We start from the raw sequence: 21,539 nt of genomic DNA, 5'->3' as shown, positions 1-21,539 counted from the left end.
ATACGGGGGGAGTTCTCTGGAGTTCTGCTGCAGCTAAAGATTACTTATTAATGGAACAAACACTTTCACTTGCGCTGTGATTTGTTGACTGTTTGTTGGGCAATTAGTAGACCAGTAGGTGGAGGACATTAGCCTAATATACATGAAGACCTGCGATGGCCGTGCAAGTGAATTGATTGGTCCCATGTCCTCCTAGCTATTTATAGCTCCAGGAAACATAAAGCTCTGAATTACCCCATTGCTGTAATTGTTAAAGGAAAAGGAACCCCACCAGGAAGCCAATCTCGTCCTGGTTTCTAATACACATGCTTCTGGTTGGTGATCAACAGTGAGGTGCATGACACCAGATGTGATGCAGGCCACAAACCTGGTTCTCTCTATGACCAAACATGGAAGATGAGGGCACCCTCTGGGCAAGGTGCTTAATTTGCTTGGGGTGGGATTATTTTTCATTTATGGCAACTTCTCCAAATTCCTATTATTCAATCTCCTATTTATTAATACAACTGTTCTCATATTTGTGCTCACATTTGTTCAAAAAGAACATCTCTCTCGGTTGATATCCTGCTCATGGATTGCTGTGTTATAGTTGCAGTGCTAATAATCTTTAGTGCCTTTTTAAGTTAATTTCCTTCTGCAAATGCCTCTACTTGCTGATGAATTGGAACAACTGGACCTGTTGCCATGGTTTTGGATCTGTGTACAAAGCCGTATTCTCCGCCATCTGTAAAAGATGAATTACTATGTAGATTTATCTCACTGGAACAGTATAAGTATTAGTGAAGATGTATTAAATGCAAAGCTTTTGTAAACCAAGTCTTGGAAGTTCTCTTTCTTTCTTTTTTTCTTTTTTTTATAAGTCTAAAAAAGCAGGACCATTTTGGATGGATTAGTCCTCTGCGTTGTTTTGCTCAGGTCCCCCGGGTGATTGGACCCATGCCTGATTCAGCCATTCACGCTGAGCCAAATTAGATTAATTGAAATTACTTGATCATGTGAGGCAAGCATATAAGGAAATCTGTTTTAGGCCCCTATGAACATCCCCAGAAGGATTGTTCTCGCCCCGTTTTGAGATTTGTATCCCCTTGGGGCACCAGAGCTTGACTGCAGTTGCCAGAGGATTTAACATTTCCATCATCTCTGGTCTTGGGTCACACTGGGGGCAATGCCTTTGCTACTTATATATGGAGGAAAACCCCTGTAACTACAATTTTAAACATTGATATTGGGCCCCAGAGCAAGATGTTTAGGGACTGTGCATCCCCCAAACCCAGAAGTCAAGCAATCCAGAGTCACACAGAACTGATGCAAACAAGGAACACCTTGCACGTTTATTGCGGTATAGCAGTGCAACGTTTCGGGTCTGGCCCCTTTATCAAGCAAATAAAGGGGCCAGACCCCGAAACGTTGCACTGCTATACCGCAATAAACGTGCAAGGTGTTCCTTGCTTGCATCAGTTCTGTGTGACTCTGGATTGCTTGACTTCTAGATTGGATTTGGGGTTGCCGAACCTCTACCAGTGTGCACCAGACAGCACTGAATTATCTCACACAAGGGTGTGTGAGAGCCAGATTTCTGTTGGACATCCCCCAAACCCAGAAGATGATCTCTTTTGTATGCTTACACTGAAAATACACACTGGCATTAGTAGGTACCATCATTTATCAGCAGAAATCCAAGATTTTTATTTTTACATCCTGGGGTAGACACCTTCTAGGTCAAATCCAGTGGACCCATACTCAACTCATGGTCCCGCCACCAGATCCAAACTGCAATAGCTTTATAATAACCAAAGTCTGACATAAACCTGAAAATGAAAGTCAATATAAACAGGAAGTGGCATCATTATTACCTATCATAAGTACCTGGGTCCATAATTACCTAAAGGGTCGATATAACTAGGGATGGGCGAATTTGACCCGTTTCGCCAAAAATTCGTCGCCGAACCCATTAAAATTTGTTTTTTGACGCACGCCGCCTTGCGGCGAAAAAATTTGCCCATCCCTAAATATAACCCTATATTATCCTGCTGAATTGTGCTTAGTTAAGGGAATACCTGTACTGCCATAGTTTTATCTCTCTATACAGGTTATGAGCAGGCTGTTTCTGCTGAACTGTGCCTACAGGGTTTGTTCACCTTTAAATTAACTTTAGTATGATGTAGAGACTGGTATTCTGAAAGAATTTGCAATTGTTTTTTTTCATTTTTGCTATTTGTGGTTTTTGAGTTATTTAGCTTTTTATTTAGCAGCTCTCCAGTTTTCAGCCTTTTTGCTAGGTTCCCAATTACCCTAGCAACCATGCATTGATTTGAATGAGAGACTGGAATATGAATTGGAGAGGCCCCAGAAAGATGAGTAATAAAAAGTAGCTATAACCATACATTTGTAGCCTTACAGAGCATTTGTTTTTCAGATGGGATCATTGACCCCCATTTGATGCTGGAAAGGCCCAGAAGAAGAAGGCAAATAATTAAAATACTATGTTAAATAAATAATAAAGACCAATTGAAAAGTTGCTTAGAATTTGCCATTCTATAACATACTAAAAAGTTAACTAACAGGTGAACCACCCCTTTAATACAGGGCAATTCCTATGCTGCCATAGTTCCATAGGATATCTGTGTACAGGCTAGGGATGCACTGAATCCAGGATTTGGTTCAGGATTTGGCCTTTTTCAGCAGGATTCGGATTCAGCCGAATTCTTGTGTCTTGCTGAACCGAATCCGAATTCTAATTTGCATATGTAAATTAGGGGCAGGTAGGGAAATCACGTGACTTTTAGTCACAAAAGAAGAATTTTTTCCACATTTTCCTTTACTGACCCTAATTTGCATATGCAAATTAGGATTCGGTTCAGTATTAGGCCGAATCGTTCACCAAGGATAGTGGATATGGTGCATCCCTAGTACAGGCTATGAGCAAACATTGGGGGCTATTCCTGCTGAATTGTACTAACTACAGAAGCTAAGCTGCCATAGCTTTACAGGCTGACTCAGTTTGCTCTGATGAAATAGATGCATAGACACAAGCAAGCCCTAGAAGTCATGTCAGACTGGACCCAAATTACATTATCAATGCCGACATAACCTCATTTAACCTGGGAATGCATCTCATAATGATATTTAAAGGATTCAGGCAGTGGGTTTTCAAAGCAAATTACATTTACTCTTGTTTTTCTATTGACGTTGATCTTCCTGCAGCTTTAGCGCCAGCACAGACCCTAGCAACCTTGCACTCAGGCCCGGACTGGCAATCTGTGGGTTCTGGCAAATGCCAGAAGGGCTGCTGTATGGTTCCATAGAAAGTTACCATATAGGGGGCTGTTTGGGCTGGTAGGGGGCTTTTTGGGCCACTGTGTAGTTGGAATGGGCCTATTTTGACTCCCAGTCCAGGCCTGCTTGCACTGATCTGAATAGAAGAGACAAAGAAAGTGCAATTAATGGAAAAGGAAGGTACAAATTAAGAAGCTTTTTCAGCAAGGTCTATATAAATAAACAAGTAAACGCTCAAGAAAAGAAATGCTGCTCTGAGTCCTCTGTCCTCTGAGAAACACTGCATTTCTTTCCTTCTATTGTGTATACATCGGCTTATGTATCAGACTTCCTGTTTTCAGCTTAAACCTCCAGGGCTAGGACTTGAGCATGCTCAGTTTGCTCCTCTCTCCCTCTCCCTTTCCTCCCCTCTCTGCTGTAATCTGAGCCCAGAGCTATGAGTGAGCAGGGAGAGACTCAGGCAGGAAGTGATGTCCCACCAAGCTAATACTGCAGCTGCTATCCTAAACAAACAGAGAGAGCTTCTAGAGCTGTTTACTCAGGTATGGCAAAGCATTCCGCAGAATAAATATAGTGTTATAGCTTGCACTATTGTGGCTAATATAGTGGAAAAATACAAGATTCCTCTGCACTCAACCCATTATCAATATATTTAAGACAGAGACATTTTGTGCATACTGCTACTGAAAAATGCCTTACCCTTTAAACAAAACAGGGATTGTTTGTCCATATATTGCAATATATTTAAGCTGGCCAACTACGTCAAAGTCATCCCATATCTGGCCAGTCCTATGCTCAATTTTCATCTGATTCATTAAGAATTCTATGGTTTAATTATACATTTTATAAAAGGGACGAATACGTTTTACCTGCAACTTACTAGCTGCTTTCAAAGTAAAACTCCCAAGCTTGGCTGCCCTTTTATTAGACACCAGTTGGATCACCTGACTATAGTTGGAGAGGGTGGGAGCTACAACATGGAGCTGGTCACTGCTCTTGTAGAACTATAACAAATATAGTCAGGTGATTATAAAATGTATAATTAAACCATAGAATTCTTAATGAATCAGATGAAAATTGAGCATAGGACTGGCCAGATATGGGATGACTTTGACGTAGTTGGCCAGCTTAAATATATTGCAATATATGGACAAACAATCCCTGTTTTGTTTAAAGGGTAAGGCATTTTTCAGTAGCAGTATGCACAAAATGTCTCTGTCTTAAATATATTGATAATGGGTTGAGTGCAGAGGAATCTTGTATTTGTCTATATGTATTTTGTGGTCACACCCTCATTGCACCCCCGCCTAATGATTTTAAAAACTAGTGGTGAGCACAACTTTCCCTTGTTTAATATAGTGGAAAACAACTGCTTTATTAGCTTTGCTTCTCCTTTAAGAGGAAATTAATTTCACAGTCTGGCAATTTTTCTATTAAATCCTTGGATTTCCAGGTTGTACAATTAGGCAAGGAATTATATGCTAATCATATGCTAATTAAATACTTGTATTACCTGCTTCCATGGTGTACAAAGTACATTTGTAAGTAAATTTCCCTTTTTTTCTCATTAACAAATACAATGCACAATGACTGATAGTGCTGTAAAAAATGATTGCGCCCATACCATACATGTGGCACACAACAGCTGCCATGGCTTAGTTTATAAATGAGCCTTAAAGTGTGGGTTCCAGCTGGATGCACCAGTCTGCTTTTGTTAATATAGAAAACAATATTTGTTGCATTTCTACATCAAGTTAAATCTGACTGCAGCAAAAGTTGCATCACCTGGGTGGGCAGCCCCACACACTAGAGTCCTGCAGCGGGTCGGGTACCCACAGGTTGCCCGCAAACACCTGCGGTACCCTACGGGTTGCGGGTAGAAGTTTTGGATGCGGGTATAGATGTGGGTCGGCGGTTTTGCGGGTCGCGGTTCGGGCCGCGGGTCTTCTCCATATAGATTTTTACTCCTTTTTTCTGATCACGCAGACTTCCGATGATGTCACTTCCGGTTTACAATGACAGCACTTCCTGATTCTTGATGGTCAGCGGGTCGCGGTTGCGAATAAGCTACTTGCGAGTCGGGTAGCAGGTCGAATTGAATATGTCTGCTTTTGTGAGTAATTGTTACTTTAAGTTCCTAAACCTGACTTTTTTGCCAACCTGACCCTTCTTAAAGTGTCAGAGTTTCTAATGCGAACGGACTTCTGCTGCACAAATATGGCAGCCCCCTCATAGAGGAACATGGGGATCAGATAGGTAATGTAAAATCATCAGTAATACTTTTATTGCAAAATTATAAATAGCATTCAAAGACAATGTCATGATAGATGTAAAAAAGGTTTAAATTCAGGTGTCACAATCTCTTTAAAGGAGAAATAAAAAACCCCTACCCCCTACCCCATATAGACCCCCCCTCCCTCCTCCCCTCCAGCCTAGCTGCCCCCCCCTGGCAAATGCCCCAAACTTTTTACTTACCCCTCTGTGCAGATTCAGGGATCAGAGTTAAGGGCAGCCATCTTCTGGGTCTTCGTGTCTTCTTCTGGTGCTTAGGGGGTGTGGGTGTTCACCCCAGCCATGCCCCTTCCCCAGCAGCGCCATCACCACTTGTTTAGTACACTGCTGCTTCCTACCATACCCCACAACTCGTGCCTCACCTGCCCGCAGTACCACAGCAGCCTCATCCTGGATGAGAGGGGACTGCAGGGATTTGCAAAAAATCAGGTACTGGAAGGGATGATCGAGTGCTACCAAGAGATCAAGGTGGCAGCCCTATGGTGTTAGCTGTGTGAGAAGAGTTCCAAGGAGACCATGGTCATGTGCAAGTAGTAGGATGTCTTCTACTGTGAGCCCTGCCGCTTTGCTGCTCTGGGGCCATGTGGAAAAGGCACAAGGTGAGTAGGGGAGCAAGGGAGGTGGGCTCTGTGCTTTACTCCAACCATATACTGTGTATTATTGTGCTGAAACACCAGGCACCTGTCTCTACTACTCACTACCTGGCCATCACATTATTAGTACCTCCTGCCACCATCACTCCCGCTGTTGGTGAAGGGCTGTGTGTTCCACTGTGTAATGCATGGCCATCTTGGATTTTTTTTTAACCAACCTATGGAGCAGGCAGGCAGAGATAGAGCATCAAGCAGCTGTCAGAGCATGAACAGTTATGCTGCACAGAGACACATAAGAGTGTGACAGTGGGAAATTAGAGGTTATTCAGGTCAGTGCCAGTAATGGGCTGCTCCATAAATCCCACACATCATCCCAGTGTGAGAGCAAAATAAGGGCAAAGTGCTGCATTTCCCCTGACCTTCATCTCCATATTACCCTCTGGGATTTGTGCTACCAGCACCCTATGTTACTGTGCCCAGTTTGTGCCCACACATTGCACCAGTGTCAGACTGGGACACTAAGGGCCCACCAAAAACCCTAATACCAGGGGCCCACCAAAAAACTTTAGACTGAGGGCCCACCCTCTACTATTTTCTTCCTCTAGTCACTCAGACTCTATTCTCCTAGTCTCTTTTCTTTACATACTATAACCTATTACCGTATATACTCGCGTATAAGCCGAGTTTTTCAGCACCCAAAATGTGCTGAAAAACTCAACCTCGGCTTATACGCGGGTCATACCGTAGATACGCTCCTTCCGCGGCCCCAACACACCTCCCTCTCCCATAGCGCAGGACTGTCTGTGACTGACTGTCACGATCGCCGCCCGGAGCAGGTCCAGGAGCTCCGGGCGGCGCGTCCTTCCCTGCCGGCGTTCGCTCCCAAAATGGCGGCGCCCATGGCCGCCACGTGGGTAGCGGCCGGCGCCGCTACCCACGTGGCGGCCATGGGCGCCACCATTTTGGGAGCGAACGCCGGCAGGGAAGGACGCGCCGCCCGGAGCTCCTGGACCTGCTCCGGGCGGCGATCGTGACAGGGAAGGAAATAGGGAAAGCATTGTGGATGGCGGCGTCCCTACAGAAGCGGTGCCTACGGGTCACAGGGGGTCGCACTGCTGGGCTGGAAGTCAAAGCTCTGCGGGACAAGAGTTCGATGCTCAACGCTCTCCTTCGATCTTCGCTCTCCAGTTGCTCCCTCTGTCTCTGCAGGGCTCGCAGGGTGCTGGGTGTAAAGGGGAACATTTCTCCAGCCATTTTATGAGGGATTTTGATGTTTTCACCCCGTCGGATCAGCAGTGGCATCACTATGCGTCTGTGCTAGAGAACTGTGTCCTATTTATAACCTGGCCCACACTGATCCTTCTCAGGGTAAGCATATTTTTGCAGTGTCATGTTCCTGCTGATGGAATTATGGGGAGGCTCTTTTAAATCGTTTTAGATAGATTTCTATGCCATAAAACATGATTACACATTTACACATTCACATTTTGAAATCTGACATGGGGCCCCTAGGCTTATACATGAGTCAATACATTTTTCCAGTTTTCTTAGGTAAATTAGGTACCTCGGCTTATACACGGGTCGGCTTATACACGAGTATATACGGTACTCCATCTATTTAGTCTCTTTGTTCTGCCATGAAATGGGCCAAATTAGCAGCATGAGGGCCCACTGGCACCTGGGCCCACTGGGAGATATCCTGGTATCCAGTCCAACACTGAATCTCACATCGTTCTAATGATTCAGTTCAGCCAGGAATTGGACTGGGCCAAATCCAAATCCTGCTGAAAATGACCAAATCCTGAAAGGAATCCTGAATTGATGCCTCCCTACTTTATAGTTAAAGGTTTGTAGGTTCAATATCTCCCAAGATTTCAAAACTGTATTTTTTACTATGACCATTTTGTGGCGACACCTCCTAAAAACCATCTTCATTTTACAACATTTGGCAGGTTATGATTTCTGGGGGTTTTAGCTGCATGTTTTATGTGTTGTTCTGCTATTGAAGGTGAAATTGCCCTATGTGTCTCTGTTCTCCCAAGAGACCTGCTTGTCTTATGAGTTACAATTGTATCTCAATGCAGCGGCTAAGTATTCTGGGCTCCCCTGTGAAAAGCCTCTTATTTAATTAAGTTTCAGAAACTCTTTTTAGTTAAAGTATGAACTGCGTCTGAGTCTGAACTCACACGCAGTCACACACAAACAGCCCCAATATGCCAAAATGTAAAAGCTTTCAGCACCACATTTAAGGGATACAAGCATCCAACTCTTGATACTCTGACACTTACTAGAGGCTAACCCCACTATGCTTTTCTAGTGTAGGGCTTGGTTAGTTGAATCAGCTCCCAATTCTCTACACTTGAGAGTCCTGGTGCCTTGAATAGCCACTTCCCAATTCCACAACCTGATACTTTAGCTGCTGTACCCATGGCACTTTTTCACAAAATGGGCTTCAACAGCTCTCTCCACTTTATTTGTACTTATAGCAGATTTGTGTTCCCTTATGCGTTCCCTTACTGGGCGACTCATCTGACCCACATACATTAACCCACATGGGCATTTTATTACATAAATGGCAAAAGTTGTTGCACAAGTATAATATCCCCGAATTTTTATGGGGGTGCCCATTCGAGGATGGTAGATTACATCCCCTTTCTGGCAATTGGAGCAGCAGCTGCAACTCAAACATGGGAAGGTTCCACATTTAACAGGACCCATGCTGTGGAAAAGTGCCACGGGGCACAGCAGCTAAAGTATCAGGTTGTGGATAATGTACCTAGCATGAGACGTGGGGGTGACCAGACCAAAGGGCTTCTTAAAAAAGAGGCCATGTGGATTAGGAGACTAGAATCCCTCACTCCCCAGGGATTAAATAAGGAATACAATTTGTAAGATATTTCTTAAATCTTGTGTCTTACAGATACCTTAGAATTTTGGCTAGCTTTTGGTTGTTCAGCCTTCTAAAAGTTAATGGAATTTAACCATGTCAAATTATAACAAACCTGTTGAAGATTGTAAGAAATGTGTAATGATTTTGCCAGTAGATGGCGCAATATGTTTCTCTATAAAAAGCTGTATTGTTTAGTGTTTGGTAAGCCTGCCTCGAGCAGCCACCGCCGTCCTCAGCTGGAGATCCGCCTCGAGCAGCCACCACCGTCCTCAGCTTCTCAAACGGCCACCACCATCCTCAGCTGGATCCCTACCTCGAGCAGTAACCTCCGTCCTCAGCCGGCCTCGAGCAGCCACTACCGTCCTAAGCTCGCTTCATGCGGCTACCAATGTCAACAGGTGAAGTTCCGCCTCAAGCAGCCACCACCGTTCTCAGCTGGCCTCTAGCGGCCACTGCCGTCCAAAGCTGGATCCCCACCTCGAGCAGTCACCGCAGTCCTCAGCTGGATTCCTGCATCGAGCAGTCACCACCATCCTCAGCTGGCTTCAAACTTCCACAGCAGTCCTCAGCTAGAGATCAGACTTGAGCAGTCACCTCAGTCCTCAGCCGGCCTCGAGCAGCCACCACTGTCCTCAGCTGGATCTCTGCCTCGAGCAGTCAACACCGTCCTCAGCCGGCCTCAAGCGGCCACTGCCATCCTCAGCTGGATCCCCACCTCGAGCAGTCACCGCCCCTCAGCTGGATCCCTGCCTTTGAGCAGTCACCACCATCCTCAGCCGGCCTCGAGCTGCCACTGCAGTCCTCAGCTAGAGCTCAGACTTGAGCAGTCACCTCAGTCCTCGGCAGGCCTTGAGCAGCCACTGCCATCCTCAGCTGGATCCCTGCCTCGAGCAGTCACCAGTGTCCTCTGCTGGCCTCGAGCTGCCGCTGCAGTCCTCAGCTAGAGATCAGACTTGAGCAGTCACCTCAGTCTTCAGCCGGCCTCGAGCGACCACCGCCACCCTCAGCTGCAGATCCGCCTCAAGCAGCCACCACCATCATCAGCTGAATCTTCGCCTCGAGCAGTCTCCATCCTCCTCAGCCGGCCTCGAGCAGCAACTTCCATCCTCAGCTGGATCCCTGCCTCGAGCAGTCACCTCAGTCCATGGCCGGCCTCGAGCAGCCACTGCCATCCTCGGCTGAATCCCCTCCTCGAACAGCCACCACCCTCCTCAGCCAGCCTCGAGCACCCACCACCGTCCTCAACTTTTTTTGACGCGCGTCTATGGGCGTAATTTTTTCAGCGAAAGGAGGCGAAAAAATTCGCCCATCCCTAGTCACCACTGTCCTCAGCCGGCGTCGAGCAGCAACTTCCATCCTCAACTATATCCCTGCCTCGAGCAGTCACCACCGTCCTAAGCCAGCCACGAGCAGCCACTGCTGTCCTCAGCTGGATCCCCACCTCGAGCAGTCACCTCAGTCCTCAGCCAGCCTCGAGCGGTCACCGACGTCCTCAGCTGGTGATCTGCCTCAAACAGCAACCACTGTCCTCAGCCCGCCTTGTGCGGCTACCACCGTTCTCGGCTTGAGATCCACCTGGAGCAGCCACCACCATCCTCTGCCAGCTTTGAGAGACCACCACCATCCTCAGCTGGATCCCCGCCTCGCGCAGTCACCACCATCCTGGAAGCGCGGGTGTGTGCGGGTTGTAGCAGGGCAGGTTAGGGTCGGGTGCGAGTCAGGGCCTGCACATCACTACGGCCTTCCTATGTATTTAACTTTTTTCCCTATTAATTACATTGGGATCAGCCATCATTTATACCGGCCAGGCCGGATAAAAATAAACAATTCCGTAGGTTACAATGGTATTGGGACATAGGGTGGCATGCTATTTAAATTGAGGGTTTTCCACCAAATATTGTATATATAAATTCTGGGGCGTTACTGCAGTTATCCCTGCTACATTGGTCAGTTTCAACACTCTACTGGGTTTTCTTCAGTGTTGATACAATGGCTGCTGTTTATCTGCAGCACTTTATTCACCTTGTTCTAGAGTCCTGCAGCGGATCGGGTATCCGCAGGTTACCCGCAAAAACCTGCGGTACCCTGCGGGTTGCGGGTAGAAGTTCTGGATGCGGGTATAGATGTGGGTCGTGGGTCGGACTGCGATTTTTACTCCTTTTTTCTGATCACGCTGACTTTCGATGATGTCACTTCCAGTTTACAATGACAACACTTTTTGTTTTTCTCCTTTTTTCTGATCACGCCTACTTCCGATGATGTCACTTCTGGTTTTTAAATGACAGCACTTCCTGATTCTTGATGGTCAGCGGGTCGCGGGTCCGGTTTGCGGATAAGGTACTTGCGGGTCGGGTAGCGGGTCGAATTGGGTAAGAATGCGGGTTGCGGGTCCGGGTTGCGGATTGCAGGTTGCGGGTATGGGTTCCAAAAAATGGACCCGCGCAGGGCTCTTTTTATCCCTACAATTTTTGGTTTCCAGCTATTTTTTTTTTTTTTAAAGTAGATCTCAGCACAGAATATGAACTGATGTAAATGTGCTGCATTTTGCATTTTTCATAAAAGATCTATTTTAAGTGATTTCTGAGATATTTGTAGTTTCAGACTGATAAAATCAGGCTTTCTGTCAGTAACCCTAACAGGCAGTTTCAGAAATCACTAATAACAGAAATACAGAAAATGAAGGCAAATCGCAAAAGTGCTTAAAGGGGAAGGAAACCTAGTCGGCGCAAACCCCCCACCCCCCCTCCCGTTTGTTGCCCACCCTCTGCGCAGGTCCAGTCCAGGGAATTCACCAACGACATCTTCTTCCAGGCGATCTTCTTCCTGCGCAGTAGATCTGTACCGGCGAAATGATCCTACTGCGCATGCGCTAAAACGCCGTTCACAGCTGGAAGAAGATCGTGTGGAAGAAGATTTCATCGGAGAACTCCCTGGACTGGACCTGCGCAGAAGGGTAAGTAACAAGTTAGGCGCATTTGCCCAGCGGGACAGGTAGGCCAGGGGGGAGGAGGGAGGGTGGGCAACAAACGGGAAGGGGGGTGGGGGCTTTGCGCCGACTAGATTTCCTTCCCCTTTAAAGAAGCCGTTTAAGTACGAGCAAGTCAATTCATTGCTTTGGTTTTAGATCCCCCTTAAACAGAAAATCCGAAAACAATTAGAGATTAATTTAATGAAGTAAGAAACCAAAAAGAGACTTGCTTCTTCTCACTGCTTTGATTACTTGGTATGTATACATGGTTCTCTGTGTGTATATGTTTATATACTGCATATGTGGTGTGTCTGTTTGTAGATATATAAGTGTGTACCCTGGAAAGAGAGGGAGGGACCGGGTGACAGTGAGAGATAGGGCTGATCACTGAAGCACTTCCCCTTGCTGTAACTGAAACTGTAGAAGTCACATCACTAAGTGCATCGGCTGTTCTGACTTCACACGGGGAAGAATGTGCCTTGAGAAGCAGTGACTGCAAGGAGCTCAGTAGGCAGGAGCTGATGGGAATCTGAAGATTGGAGGATACAAGAGTCTGCAGGTAACTGACTTCTTTACCTTTAAGTATTGGGATAAACCCATCAATGCACAGAGTTCTACTAGGGTTAAAACCCAGCCAAACTGCTTTGTCCTTTGGCAATCCTGTGTGGCGAATTGAGAATCAGACTGAACACTGTGGTGAGTGTATTAAAGGGAAACTGCAGCTGAAAACTTCCCAATAAACATGTATTGGAACAGGTTATCCAAAATGCTTGATACCTGGGGTTTTCCAGATAACAGATCTTTCTGTAATTTGGATCTTCATATCTTGAGTCTAGTAGAAAATCATGTTAACATTAAATTGACCCAAGATGGTTTTGCTTCCAATAAGGATTAATTAATCTTAATTTGAATCAAGTACAAGGTAATGTTTTATTATCACAGATATAAAAAGAAATATTTTTTTTAAAATTTGGGTTATTTGATTATAACGGAGCGTATGAGAGACATCCATTCCGTAGTTTGGAACTTTCTGGATAACGGTTTTCCAAATAACAGATCCCATACCTGTTCTGTACATTCATTTAAAAATATATATTTTTTTAATTGTTTACGTTTTCCAGTTCTTTGAGCTAGCTTTTGTAACATTGTTTGTGGAATCAGAACCAGCAGTTCAAAGAATATTAACAGACAGACTGTGTAATGAATGTTTATTTGAGAAGTTGCTTTCATTAGACAAAATCATTTTTTGGGTGAAAAGCACCAAACAAAAGTGCCAGTTAGCTTATGCGTAGTACCTAGGCATTAGGACACCATTTGAAATGTGAGAATCTGAGCCTTGAGTTCAGCAAATGATATTAATAATTGCAGTTGCTGTTTTGTAGAGAGTTTAATGAAATGCAACAGCATAAATCATTCTGCCTATTTGCATGTATGATTGTATTTATTTACAGTGATAGGAGCTGCCATGCTGGTTCCCCCTGATAGAGGAATACATTTATGATGTATCAATCTGCTTACTTTATAGGTCTGCTGGAATATTTTGTCCTGTCAGTTACTTTCACTCCCAGCAGCAGCAGTTCCTAGTAATGGACAGAATATCTCAGTACTGTGTATTTTTCCCCTGGGAAGAAAACTAAGCTACATATTATTGTCAGGATGCAGTACCAGCGACCCTAACTGTTATTACGTCTTATGATAAGGACAGTTCTTCTAAATACATATTGCATGTAAATGTTTAGGTAGACCAAGGGTTTTTGTGATTATATTTGGGCATGAATACAGGATTCTACAATACCCTGGGCCTCACACATGAGAGACCCCACAGAGCAGCAGCCAGAAAGTTGTATGGCAGTTTCAGCAGTGTAAGATGAAGACCAAAGGGCAAGATGAAGATAATAGGACAAGATGGAGACAGTAAGACACTATGGCGACAACAGGACAAGATGGTGGCAGTGACAAGATGGAAATTGAAGAGAAAGATGGTGACAGTAGGGTAAGATGGAGACAAGATAGAGGCAGTAAGACAAGATGGTGACCGTAGGACAAGATGGAGACAAGATAGAGGCAGTAAGACAAGATGGTGGCCGTAGGGCAAGATGGAGACAAGATAGAGGCAGTAAGAAAGATGGTGACTGTAGGGCAAGATGGAGACAAGATAGAGGCAGTAAGACAAGATGGCGACAGTAGGGCAAGATGGAGACAAGATAGAGGCAGTAAGACAAGATGGCGACAGTAGGGCAAGATGGAGACAAGATAGAGGAAGTAAGACAAGATGGTAACAGAAGGGCAAGATGGAGACAAGATAGAGGCAGTAAGACAAGATGGTGACAATAGGGTAATATGAACACTATTGAATAAAATGGAGACAGTAGGATAAGATAGAGACAGTAGGATAGGATAGATACAGCAGGGCAAGATGGAGATAGTAAGACAAGATAGTGGGGTGAAATGGAGATTGTAAAATAAGATGGTGATAGTAGGAAAGGTGGAAAACACTAAACTATCTCATACCATTGCTTTTATTACTGGCTATTACACTGTGCCGTCTACGAGAATAAACTTGGCTAAAAGTGCGCCAACCGTGAATAACAAATGGATACACCTCATCCCTAGAAAACATTCAGTGGCAACTCCCCCATGTAGCACAAGCTTTTAGTGTTTTATTGGGAGACCAGCATGTTCTGTGCACTTGGACATTCACCACTTTATGGGTCATATTCACACTCTGTACACATGGACACGCATACCAGTCCCACGCATTTTCCTAAAATGCCTTATACTGTATATATAACCAAGGAGATTTCCACTTGATACTATTAACAGAGAGATAAACCCTATATACATGCACTGTTTAGCTTGTATTATGTCCCTGTTTCTTCTCTGCACGTTTACATTCATTAGGAGGTGTCATATTGTATATATGGGAGGGAGTGTGTACAAATATTGTTCAGGTAACATGTAGATAACTGCAACAACAGCAAAATGTTTAGTTCCTCAATTAGAGGAGGCTGAGAAACCTTGCGATTCAGGCTAAAAAGTGAATCATTAGGGAGACCAAAAAATTGTGTGGAACCCAGTTATTGGTATTATTTACCCTTTCCTTCCTAGTTCTAAACAATATTCTGTTTTTAATTAAAGGAACAGCAATCCTTACAGAATATATACAGGATAAGATCCAAAGTTTGGGGCTGACTCTGAAGCTATTCAGTTTAAAGGACAAGCAATAATAAAACATACAGAGAATAAAAGTCAGCATTTAGGCTGTGGTCTAGGCATTGGCTCAGATTTTCTCTGCCTGCATATTGTAGGCAGGGGGAGAGATACAGATCCACTCTCTTTGGCAGCTCCATATAACTGCACTGACAGACACAGCTGCGCCCTGAGTGAACGTGAAAAAAAAGCAGACATTTTAAATGTAAATATTATAGGCCTCATATGTGAAGCTGAATGGAGTGTGCAAAGTGCAAAAACATTTATTTGCACAGCCTATGGATCCTTTACTGGCTGTGTTAGCGCAGTATCCAATAGAGGTGGTCCAAGGAAGGCACATAGGAGTCAATGTATGGAATAGCAGAATGTGCTGCCCATATCAGCTGTGCCCCCTGGCACTGCCCAGAACTCAGCAGCAGGCAGGGAAGCAAACATGCTCCTCGAATGTGCCCTTTCACAGCACTTGAGCACCCCTGGGTCAAGAACGACCCCTTTGTAGTTGAAATTTCTTCCATTAATTTTGCAACATTCATATCATTTCCTTTATAGTTGTGTCAGATTGATAGCAGCTAATTGGTGCAGGATTGGGCAGAGAACAGACAAATAGGGCACCAGTAAACCTTGCTGTATTTGTTGGGTTTATCCTCATGAATAATGAAGCGTTCCCTTGTATTAAGATGATATCTGCAAGCCACAATGCTTATTTCCTTTTTGGGTAACGGCTCGACTGAATTATGAGTTCTGTTACACAGACCTACTGGTATTTTTAGACTTACCACCAAAAATCATTTTTAAGATAGTGTTGCTGCCTCCTCCCTTTAACTCTGGGCATTTTTTAAACCCAGCAGTGCTAATTAAGCAGCAATTAAATAGCATCACTTCCCAAACACTGTTGTGGTTTATTTATTGCAAATGAAAGCAGTATGTCTGTTGCCGTTTATATTCTCTGGCTGCTTATGACTCTTGAAACGATGTAACAGCTGAGAACATACAGGCAACATTTTCAGTAGCAATGACATTTGCATCTTCCTAGTATCCCTGTGGGCCAGTTTGATGCTGCATATTAAAGCTACTTTGTATCAATGGGGGTACTATATAAGGTTTATTTGGACTGTGTGACCCATATTTGCATGGCCACTGCTGGAGCCTCCCTGCTGCTGCGCCCTAGGCATGTGCCTCTTTTGCCTACACGTAGTTTAAATCTCATGTGGGGAATGCAGTGAAGCGCCACTCCTGTAAGTAAGTCTGCAAACATCAAGCTAAGGAAGAAATAATAGGCTGTGTTGTGTATCTTCTTATTGAACTCAATCCCAACAATAATGAAGAGGTTGGAAAAGAAGATGAAGACAGTTAACCCAAGTATAAGCAATATACACATATTCAGGATAAACATATAAAAGAGATTACTCAATTAAACATAGCTTAATTAAGTCATTTTACAGGCACCGGAGCCAGGTCCTTGATACTTACTGTTCATTTTAGAAGTTGGTTGCACTAATCAGATATTTCATATGCTCTGCGCCATTGTGCCTCTATCAGGGCCAACCTAGGCACATGGCTACAAGGCCTGGTACAGTGACACACTTTCTTGCACTAGTTGCTCCTACACGGTGCTCATCACAGATTGTGACATCACTCCCTACATCATGTATATTGCACCCACATCCACCTATTAATGAGAGGCTGGGGTGATCACTGATAGTAAAGCCTGTGTGGGGCTTGGGGTGTGAACTGTAACTGTGTCTGTCATAAAAAGCTTCGGGGCCAAAGTGTGCCATGAATTGCTAGGGGCCAGGAACGAGGAGATGGAGAGGCAAGCACTATTTATTCACCCACCTGCCAGCCTGCAGTACCCCGTCTAGTGGGCCCCATCAAAATAATCCAAATTGAGCCCCTCAGTTGAAAAGATTGCCTGTGGCTAGTACAATATACTGGAACTGACGTCACTAAGCGACATTGTATCTAATATAAGTAATTCAAAATAAAACATTGTGACTCCTGTCTCCTGTGTTCCTGGATTGCACTTTCCACTTACTGCCTGTTTGCTGACTTTAATGATATAATTGAATCCTGCTTTATAGAAAAGTGGCTATAAAAAGCCAATTCTCTCTGCGGATGTTTACGCAACTTGGCATCAGCGCCCCCGACAAGACGAGGGAATTTGGTAGGATTTTTATAGCCACAATCCCATCCCTGACCATAAAGCCTTGGTTGCTATAGATTCCTATGAGCTGTGCACGTGCAGGAAAAGATTCATACAATATACTTTTAAAGGGGCCATTATGCCTTAAAGTGATACTGACACTAAAAATGTTCTTTTCAAAATATTAATCTGCATTAAAAGTAACATATAGGTCACGTTCATAGTTTTTGCTGATAGTTCTGCTTTTGTAAGCAATTATTACATGAAGTTCCTAAACCTGACTTTTGCCAACCTGACTGTCCCATCTCATTCTGTCAGTTACAGTTTCTAATGCTAAAGGGCTACTGCTGCACAAATATGGCAGCCCCCTAGTAGAAGAACATGGGAGTAAGAAAGGTTTAAAGCATCAGGCAAATACTTTTATGACAACATTATAAATAGCATTCAAAGATAATGTTATAATTGATAAGGTTATTTTCTGGTATCTGGTGTCAGTATCACTTTAAGTAAGTCTGCTGAAAATTGGTAGAGTATAACTACAAACAAAGAGCACACAGCTTGTCATACAGAATAGGGGCACAGGTTACAGAATGTGGGGGACATGCAGTGCAATATTGTCTTCACTGGATCCTAGTTGGAGCAAATAGCACATATAAGAGGTCACATCCAATGATACAGAAAAGAAAATCTCATTATTACTAAAATATTTTTCTCTTTTTCTTGACTTTTCCATGCACCCATCCGGTGACCTTACAGTGCCCCAATTCTGCCTCTCCTTATTACAGATTTGCACCTGCTCAGGCCTATAAATATGGAGGCTTTCCGGGTTAGGGTCTAGTGTAGGTCCTTTGTGTTGAGCTGTGGGTTATGGATTTAATAAGGTGAAAAAGTGGGATACGTGCCTACAGTGGGGAAGAGATATTGCAATCATTCATCACACCTGTCATCCAGAATGCTCAGGATCTGGGGTTTTCCGGAAAATGAATCTTTCCGTAAATTACCCTAGCAACCAAGCATTGATTTGAATAAGAGACTGGAATATGAATAGAAAGATGAGTAATAAAAAGTAGTAATAACAATACATTTGTAGCCTTACAGAGCATTTGTTTTTTAGATGGAGTCAGTGACCCCTGTTTGAAAGCTGGAAAGAGTAAAAAAAAAAGGGGCAAATAATTTAAAGTTAACTTAAAGTTATCGCCTTTAAGAAATGAGATTCCATTTTTAATGGGAATTTACCAGATGTTTCCTGTTGAAAGAGTCTACAGGAGAGCTTGGTGTAAGCGCATTTAACTTTTTTTCTCCCTGATTCCATCTGTAGCCCTCAAATGATGTTTTGTTTCCCGTTTAGTCAAAGTCATTCAACTTAATGAGTCCTGATGGGTCCTTTTTTACAAAAGTGAAGTGAAACTAAAAAGTGAAACAATTTCCTGAATTAGAATTTTGATTGTATTTTAGTAACACCACAACTTCCCGTGAATGACAGAATGTAGTAAAAAGGCACCACAAAATATGACAGTTGAGCAGGGCAATATTTTCCAAAGTGTACACTGCAGAATGCAGTCGGCATATAACCCAGCACAACCAGCATGGGGCCCTCACACATAAGGCTCTGTATATGTATGAAAACAGATCATCTTCATCAATGTTGGGGTTTGTGGGTCCCTGAAAATATTTTTCTGTGGCCCATTAACTCTTAGCCATATAATTGTGATGCAGAACTGTTTTAGAATATGCTCAATATGTTGACACAAACTTTTTTTTTTTCTAACAGAGTTCCCATGAAAAGTTGAAGTTTTACCCTATTACATTTGTGAAGAGAATGGTTGCATTGCCCCCACCAAGGACATATTTGATTCTCTAAATATGGAATTTCATCTCAAAAATTCCTCTGCTGATGACTTAGAGGCACAGCGACAACTTATTGTCCTCCTCTCCAGTCCCCTTTCTGTCTTTATCATCTTTTCCAACCTCTTCATTATTGTTGGGATTGTGTTCAATAAGAAGATACACAACACAGCCAATTATTTCTTCCTTAGCTTGCTGTTTGCAGATTTACTTACAGGAGTGGCGCTTCCCTGCATACCCCACATGAGATTTGACAAGAAGTTTGGGTATCATGTCTGCATGATCTCCTATATCTCTCCCAATTTCTTTTTCTTGTCCTTCTTGGCCAACCTTCTAATGGTTCATTATGAGAAATACCTGTGCATTATATATCCCTTGAGGTACCACAGCATTTGGGTGCACCGTTGTGTCCCACTAGCCCTGGTTATAGCGTGGACCTTGCCATTGTTTTTTGCCTGCTTGCCTATGATGGGTTGGAACAACTGGAAGATTGATTCCAATTGCTCTTATAAATATGTCTTCACAAATGCATACATCTACATGGAAACCTATGGCGTAGTCATCCCCTCAATCTTGGCAATTGCCTTTATCACAGTCAAGGTACTATCTGTGGCCAGGAAGCAACTAAAGGACATCAAGAAGCTTCACCGCTCAGTTCAGAGCAAGGCAGCCATCGAGTTGGAGCACCAGATGGACCTGAGATATGCCCGCTGCATTGCTATAGTGTCTTTGACTTTTTTGGTCTGCTGGGTACCCTATATTGCAGTCCTCCAGGTCTCGGTCCTGGCCATTGCTCATTATGAATTCAGCTGGTGGATTATCCTCACCCTAACATGCGTGGGCAGTGGTAGTGCTGCCATCATTCCAATTATTTTGGGTCTCTGCCACCGGGAGTACACAGAACTGTGGAGGAACCTGTTTAGCAGATACTGCTGCAAGCGCAGAGAGACCCTTTCCAACCTCCATGACATGACTAGCAAGGAAGAGAAGTTGCAGGATGGTTTGACTGATGTGAAATAATAACTAAACCTTAAAATAACTGTTTGGTTCTGAAGCATCTCTACTGACTGAGGATGGAGGTAGCCAGAAAAGAAAATAGATCACGTTGGATTCATAATAGCAGAACCATACCGCCCAACATCCCAGTACCATTAGGTACAACTAGGGCAGTCATCCTTTATGGGAGCCCATACAATATTGAGGGAGAAAGTCCATTGTGCTCTCCATCTTTCCAGGTTTATAAGTGCTGTCCATCCTGCAGCCCTCCATTAAAAGACTGTTAGGGTTGATGGAAGTTGTGATGGTTGTAGAACAAGTGGAGTGAAACAGGTTGGGTAGTAAGTAGGGCCATGCCCCAGCCAAGGACAGTCCTAAATTATTCCCTTCATTATGAACCAGACACACAGTTGCAATTAACTTTCGAGCTCCTGAAAGACTTCTCTTTATCTGTTCATTACTCAACCTCCATTATGAGGGGGATTGTTATCATGACGAGGATTAAGCGGTGCAGCTCTAATGTTACATTATAGGACAGTTTCTGCAAGTCCAAGCTACTAAGTGTTGTGTGGAAGTGCTAACTAATTGGAAATTCCTATTTATTAAAGGACCAAGGGAAGTTTGCATGTGGTTATTATTTTAAACAACTCAGTTCTCATGAAAGTAGCATTTATAGATAACAAATTGCCTTTTTTAAGGTTAATTGGGACAATATTTTAATGTATAATATGGGAACATTGAAAACAGGTAGGGCCACAAAAATATGATGTAAATATGGGGGAAATTAAGTGAATATATACAGTATATATTGACTGTAAATATCTGAATGATGTGATGTACATATAAATGTGACCATTGGTTTTCAGCCTCTATATTAATAGAGGCTGGATTAATACTGATTAGATTCTGATTAGTGATGGGCGAACCTGACCCGTTTCACTTCTGTAATTGTACAACAATGGTACGGAGCACACGGGGGCCGGACAAATTAAAACTTAAAAGGTTTTATTGAAAATCCATTAAAATCGAAACATGTGACATGGGTATAACATTACCCCCAACACTTAACGCGTTTTGTGGCGACTTGCCACTTCCTCAGAAGCATGGGGAACACACCCCTCCCCCAACACCGTTAGTAAAGCCTCCTTAACCCCACCTACTAAAACCATTTAACCCACTGAGGGAAGCATTTACCCTACACAAGGTAACATTAAGGCTCCAATTAGAAGCACCTGGAATCACAGATCCCCTCTGATGGCCAGGTATAAGCAACTCTGTGGAAAGGGAAAAGGGAGAGGAAAAGGGAAAACAAATAGAAAAAATATA

The 21,539-nt window shown here is 43.7% G+C and overlaps 1 protein-coding gene across 1 annotated transcript; it reads left to right on the top strand.

The window, feature by feature from the left end:
• The first annotated feature begins 12,430 nt into the window (after positions 1–12,430).
• On the top strand, positions 12,431–20,832 carry gpbar1.S (G protein-coupled bile acid receptor 1 S homeolog). Its single transcript, NM_001094449.1, has 2 exons — positions 12,431–12,578; positions 19,144–20,832. The coding sequence occupies exon 2, from the start codon at positions 19,236–19,238 to the stop codon at positions 20,235–20,237; it is 1,002 nt and encodes a 333-aa protein (NP_001087918.2). The 5' UTR covers positions 12,431–12,578; positions 19,144–19,235; the 3' UTR covers positions 20,238–20,832.
• Positions 20,833–21,539: the final 707 nt, after the last annotated feature.

Source organism: Xenopus laevis, chromosome 9_10S, assembly GCF_017654675.1.
Source record: "Xenopus laevis strain J_2021 chromosome 9_10S, Xenopus_laevis_v10.1, whole genome shotgun sequence".
NCBI lineage: Eukaryota > Metazoa > Chordata > Amphibia > Anura > Pipidae > Xenopus > Xenopus laevis.
This window is presented reverse-complemented; position numbering and strand designations above follow the sequence as displayed.

What these genes read in the sequence shown, in the direction of transcription:
- gpbar1.S (NM_001094449.1), top strand. Translation starts at nt 19,236, where the DNA reads ATGGAATTTCATCTCAAAAATTCCTCTGCTGATGACTTAGAGGCACAG.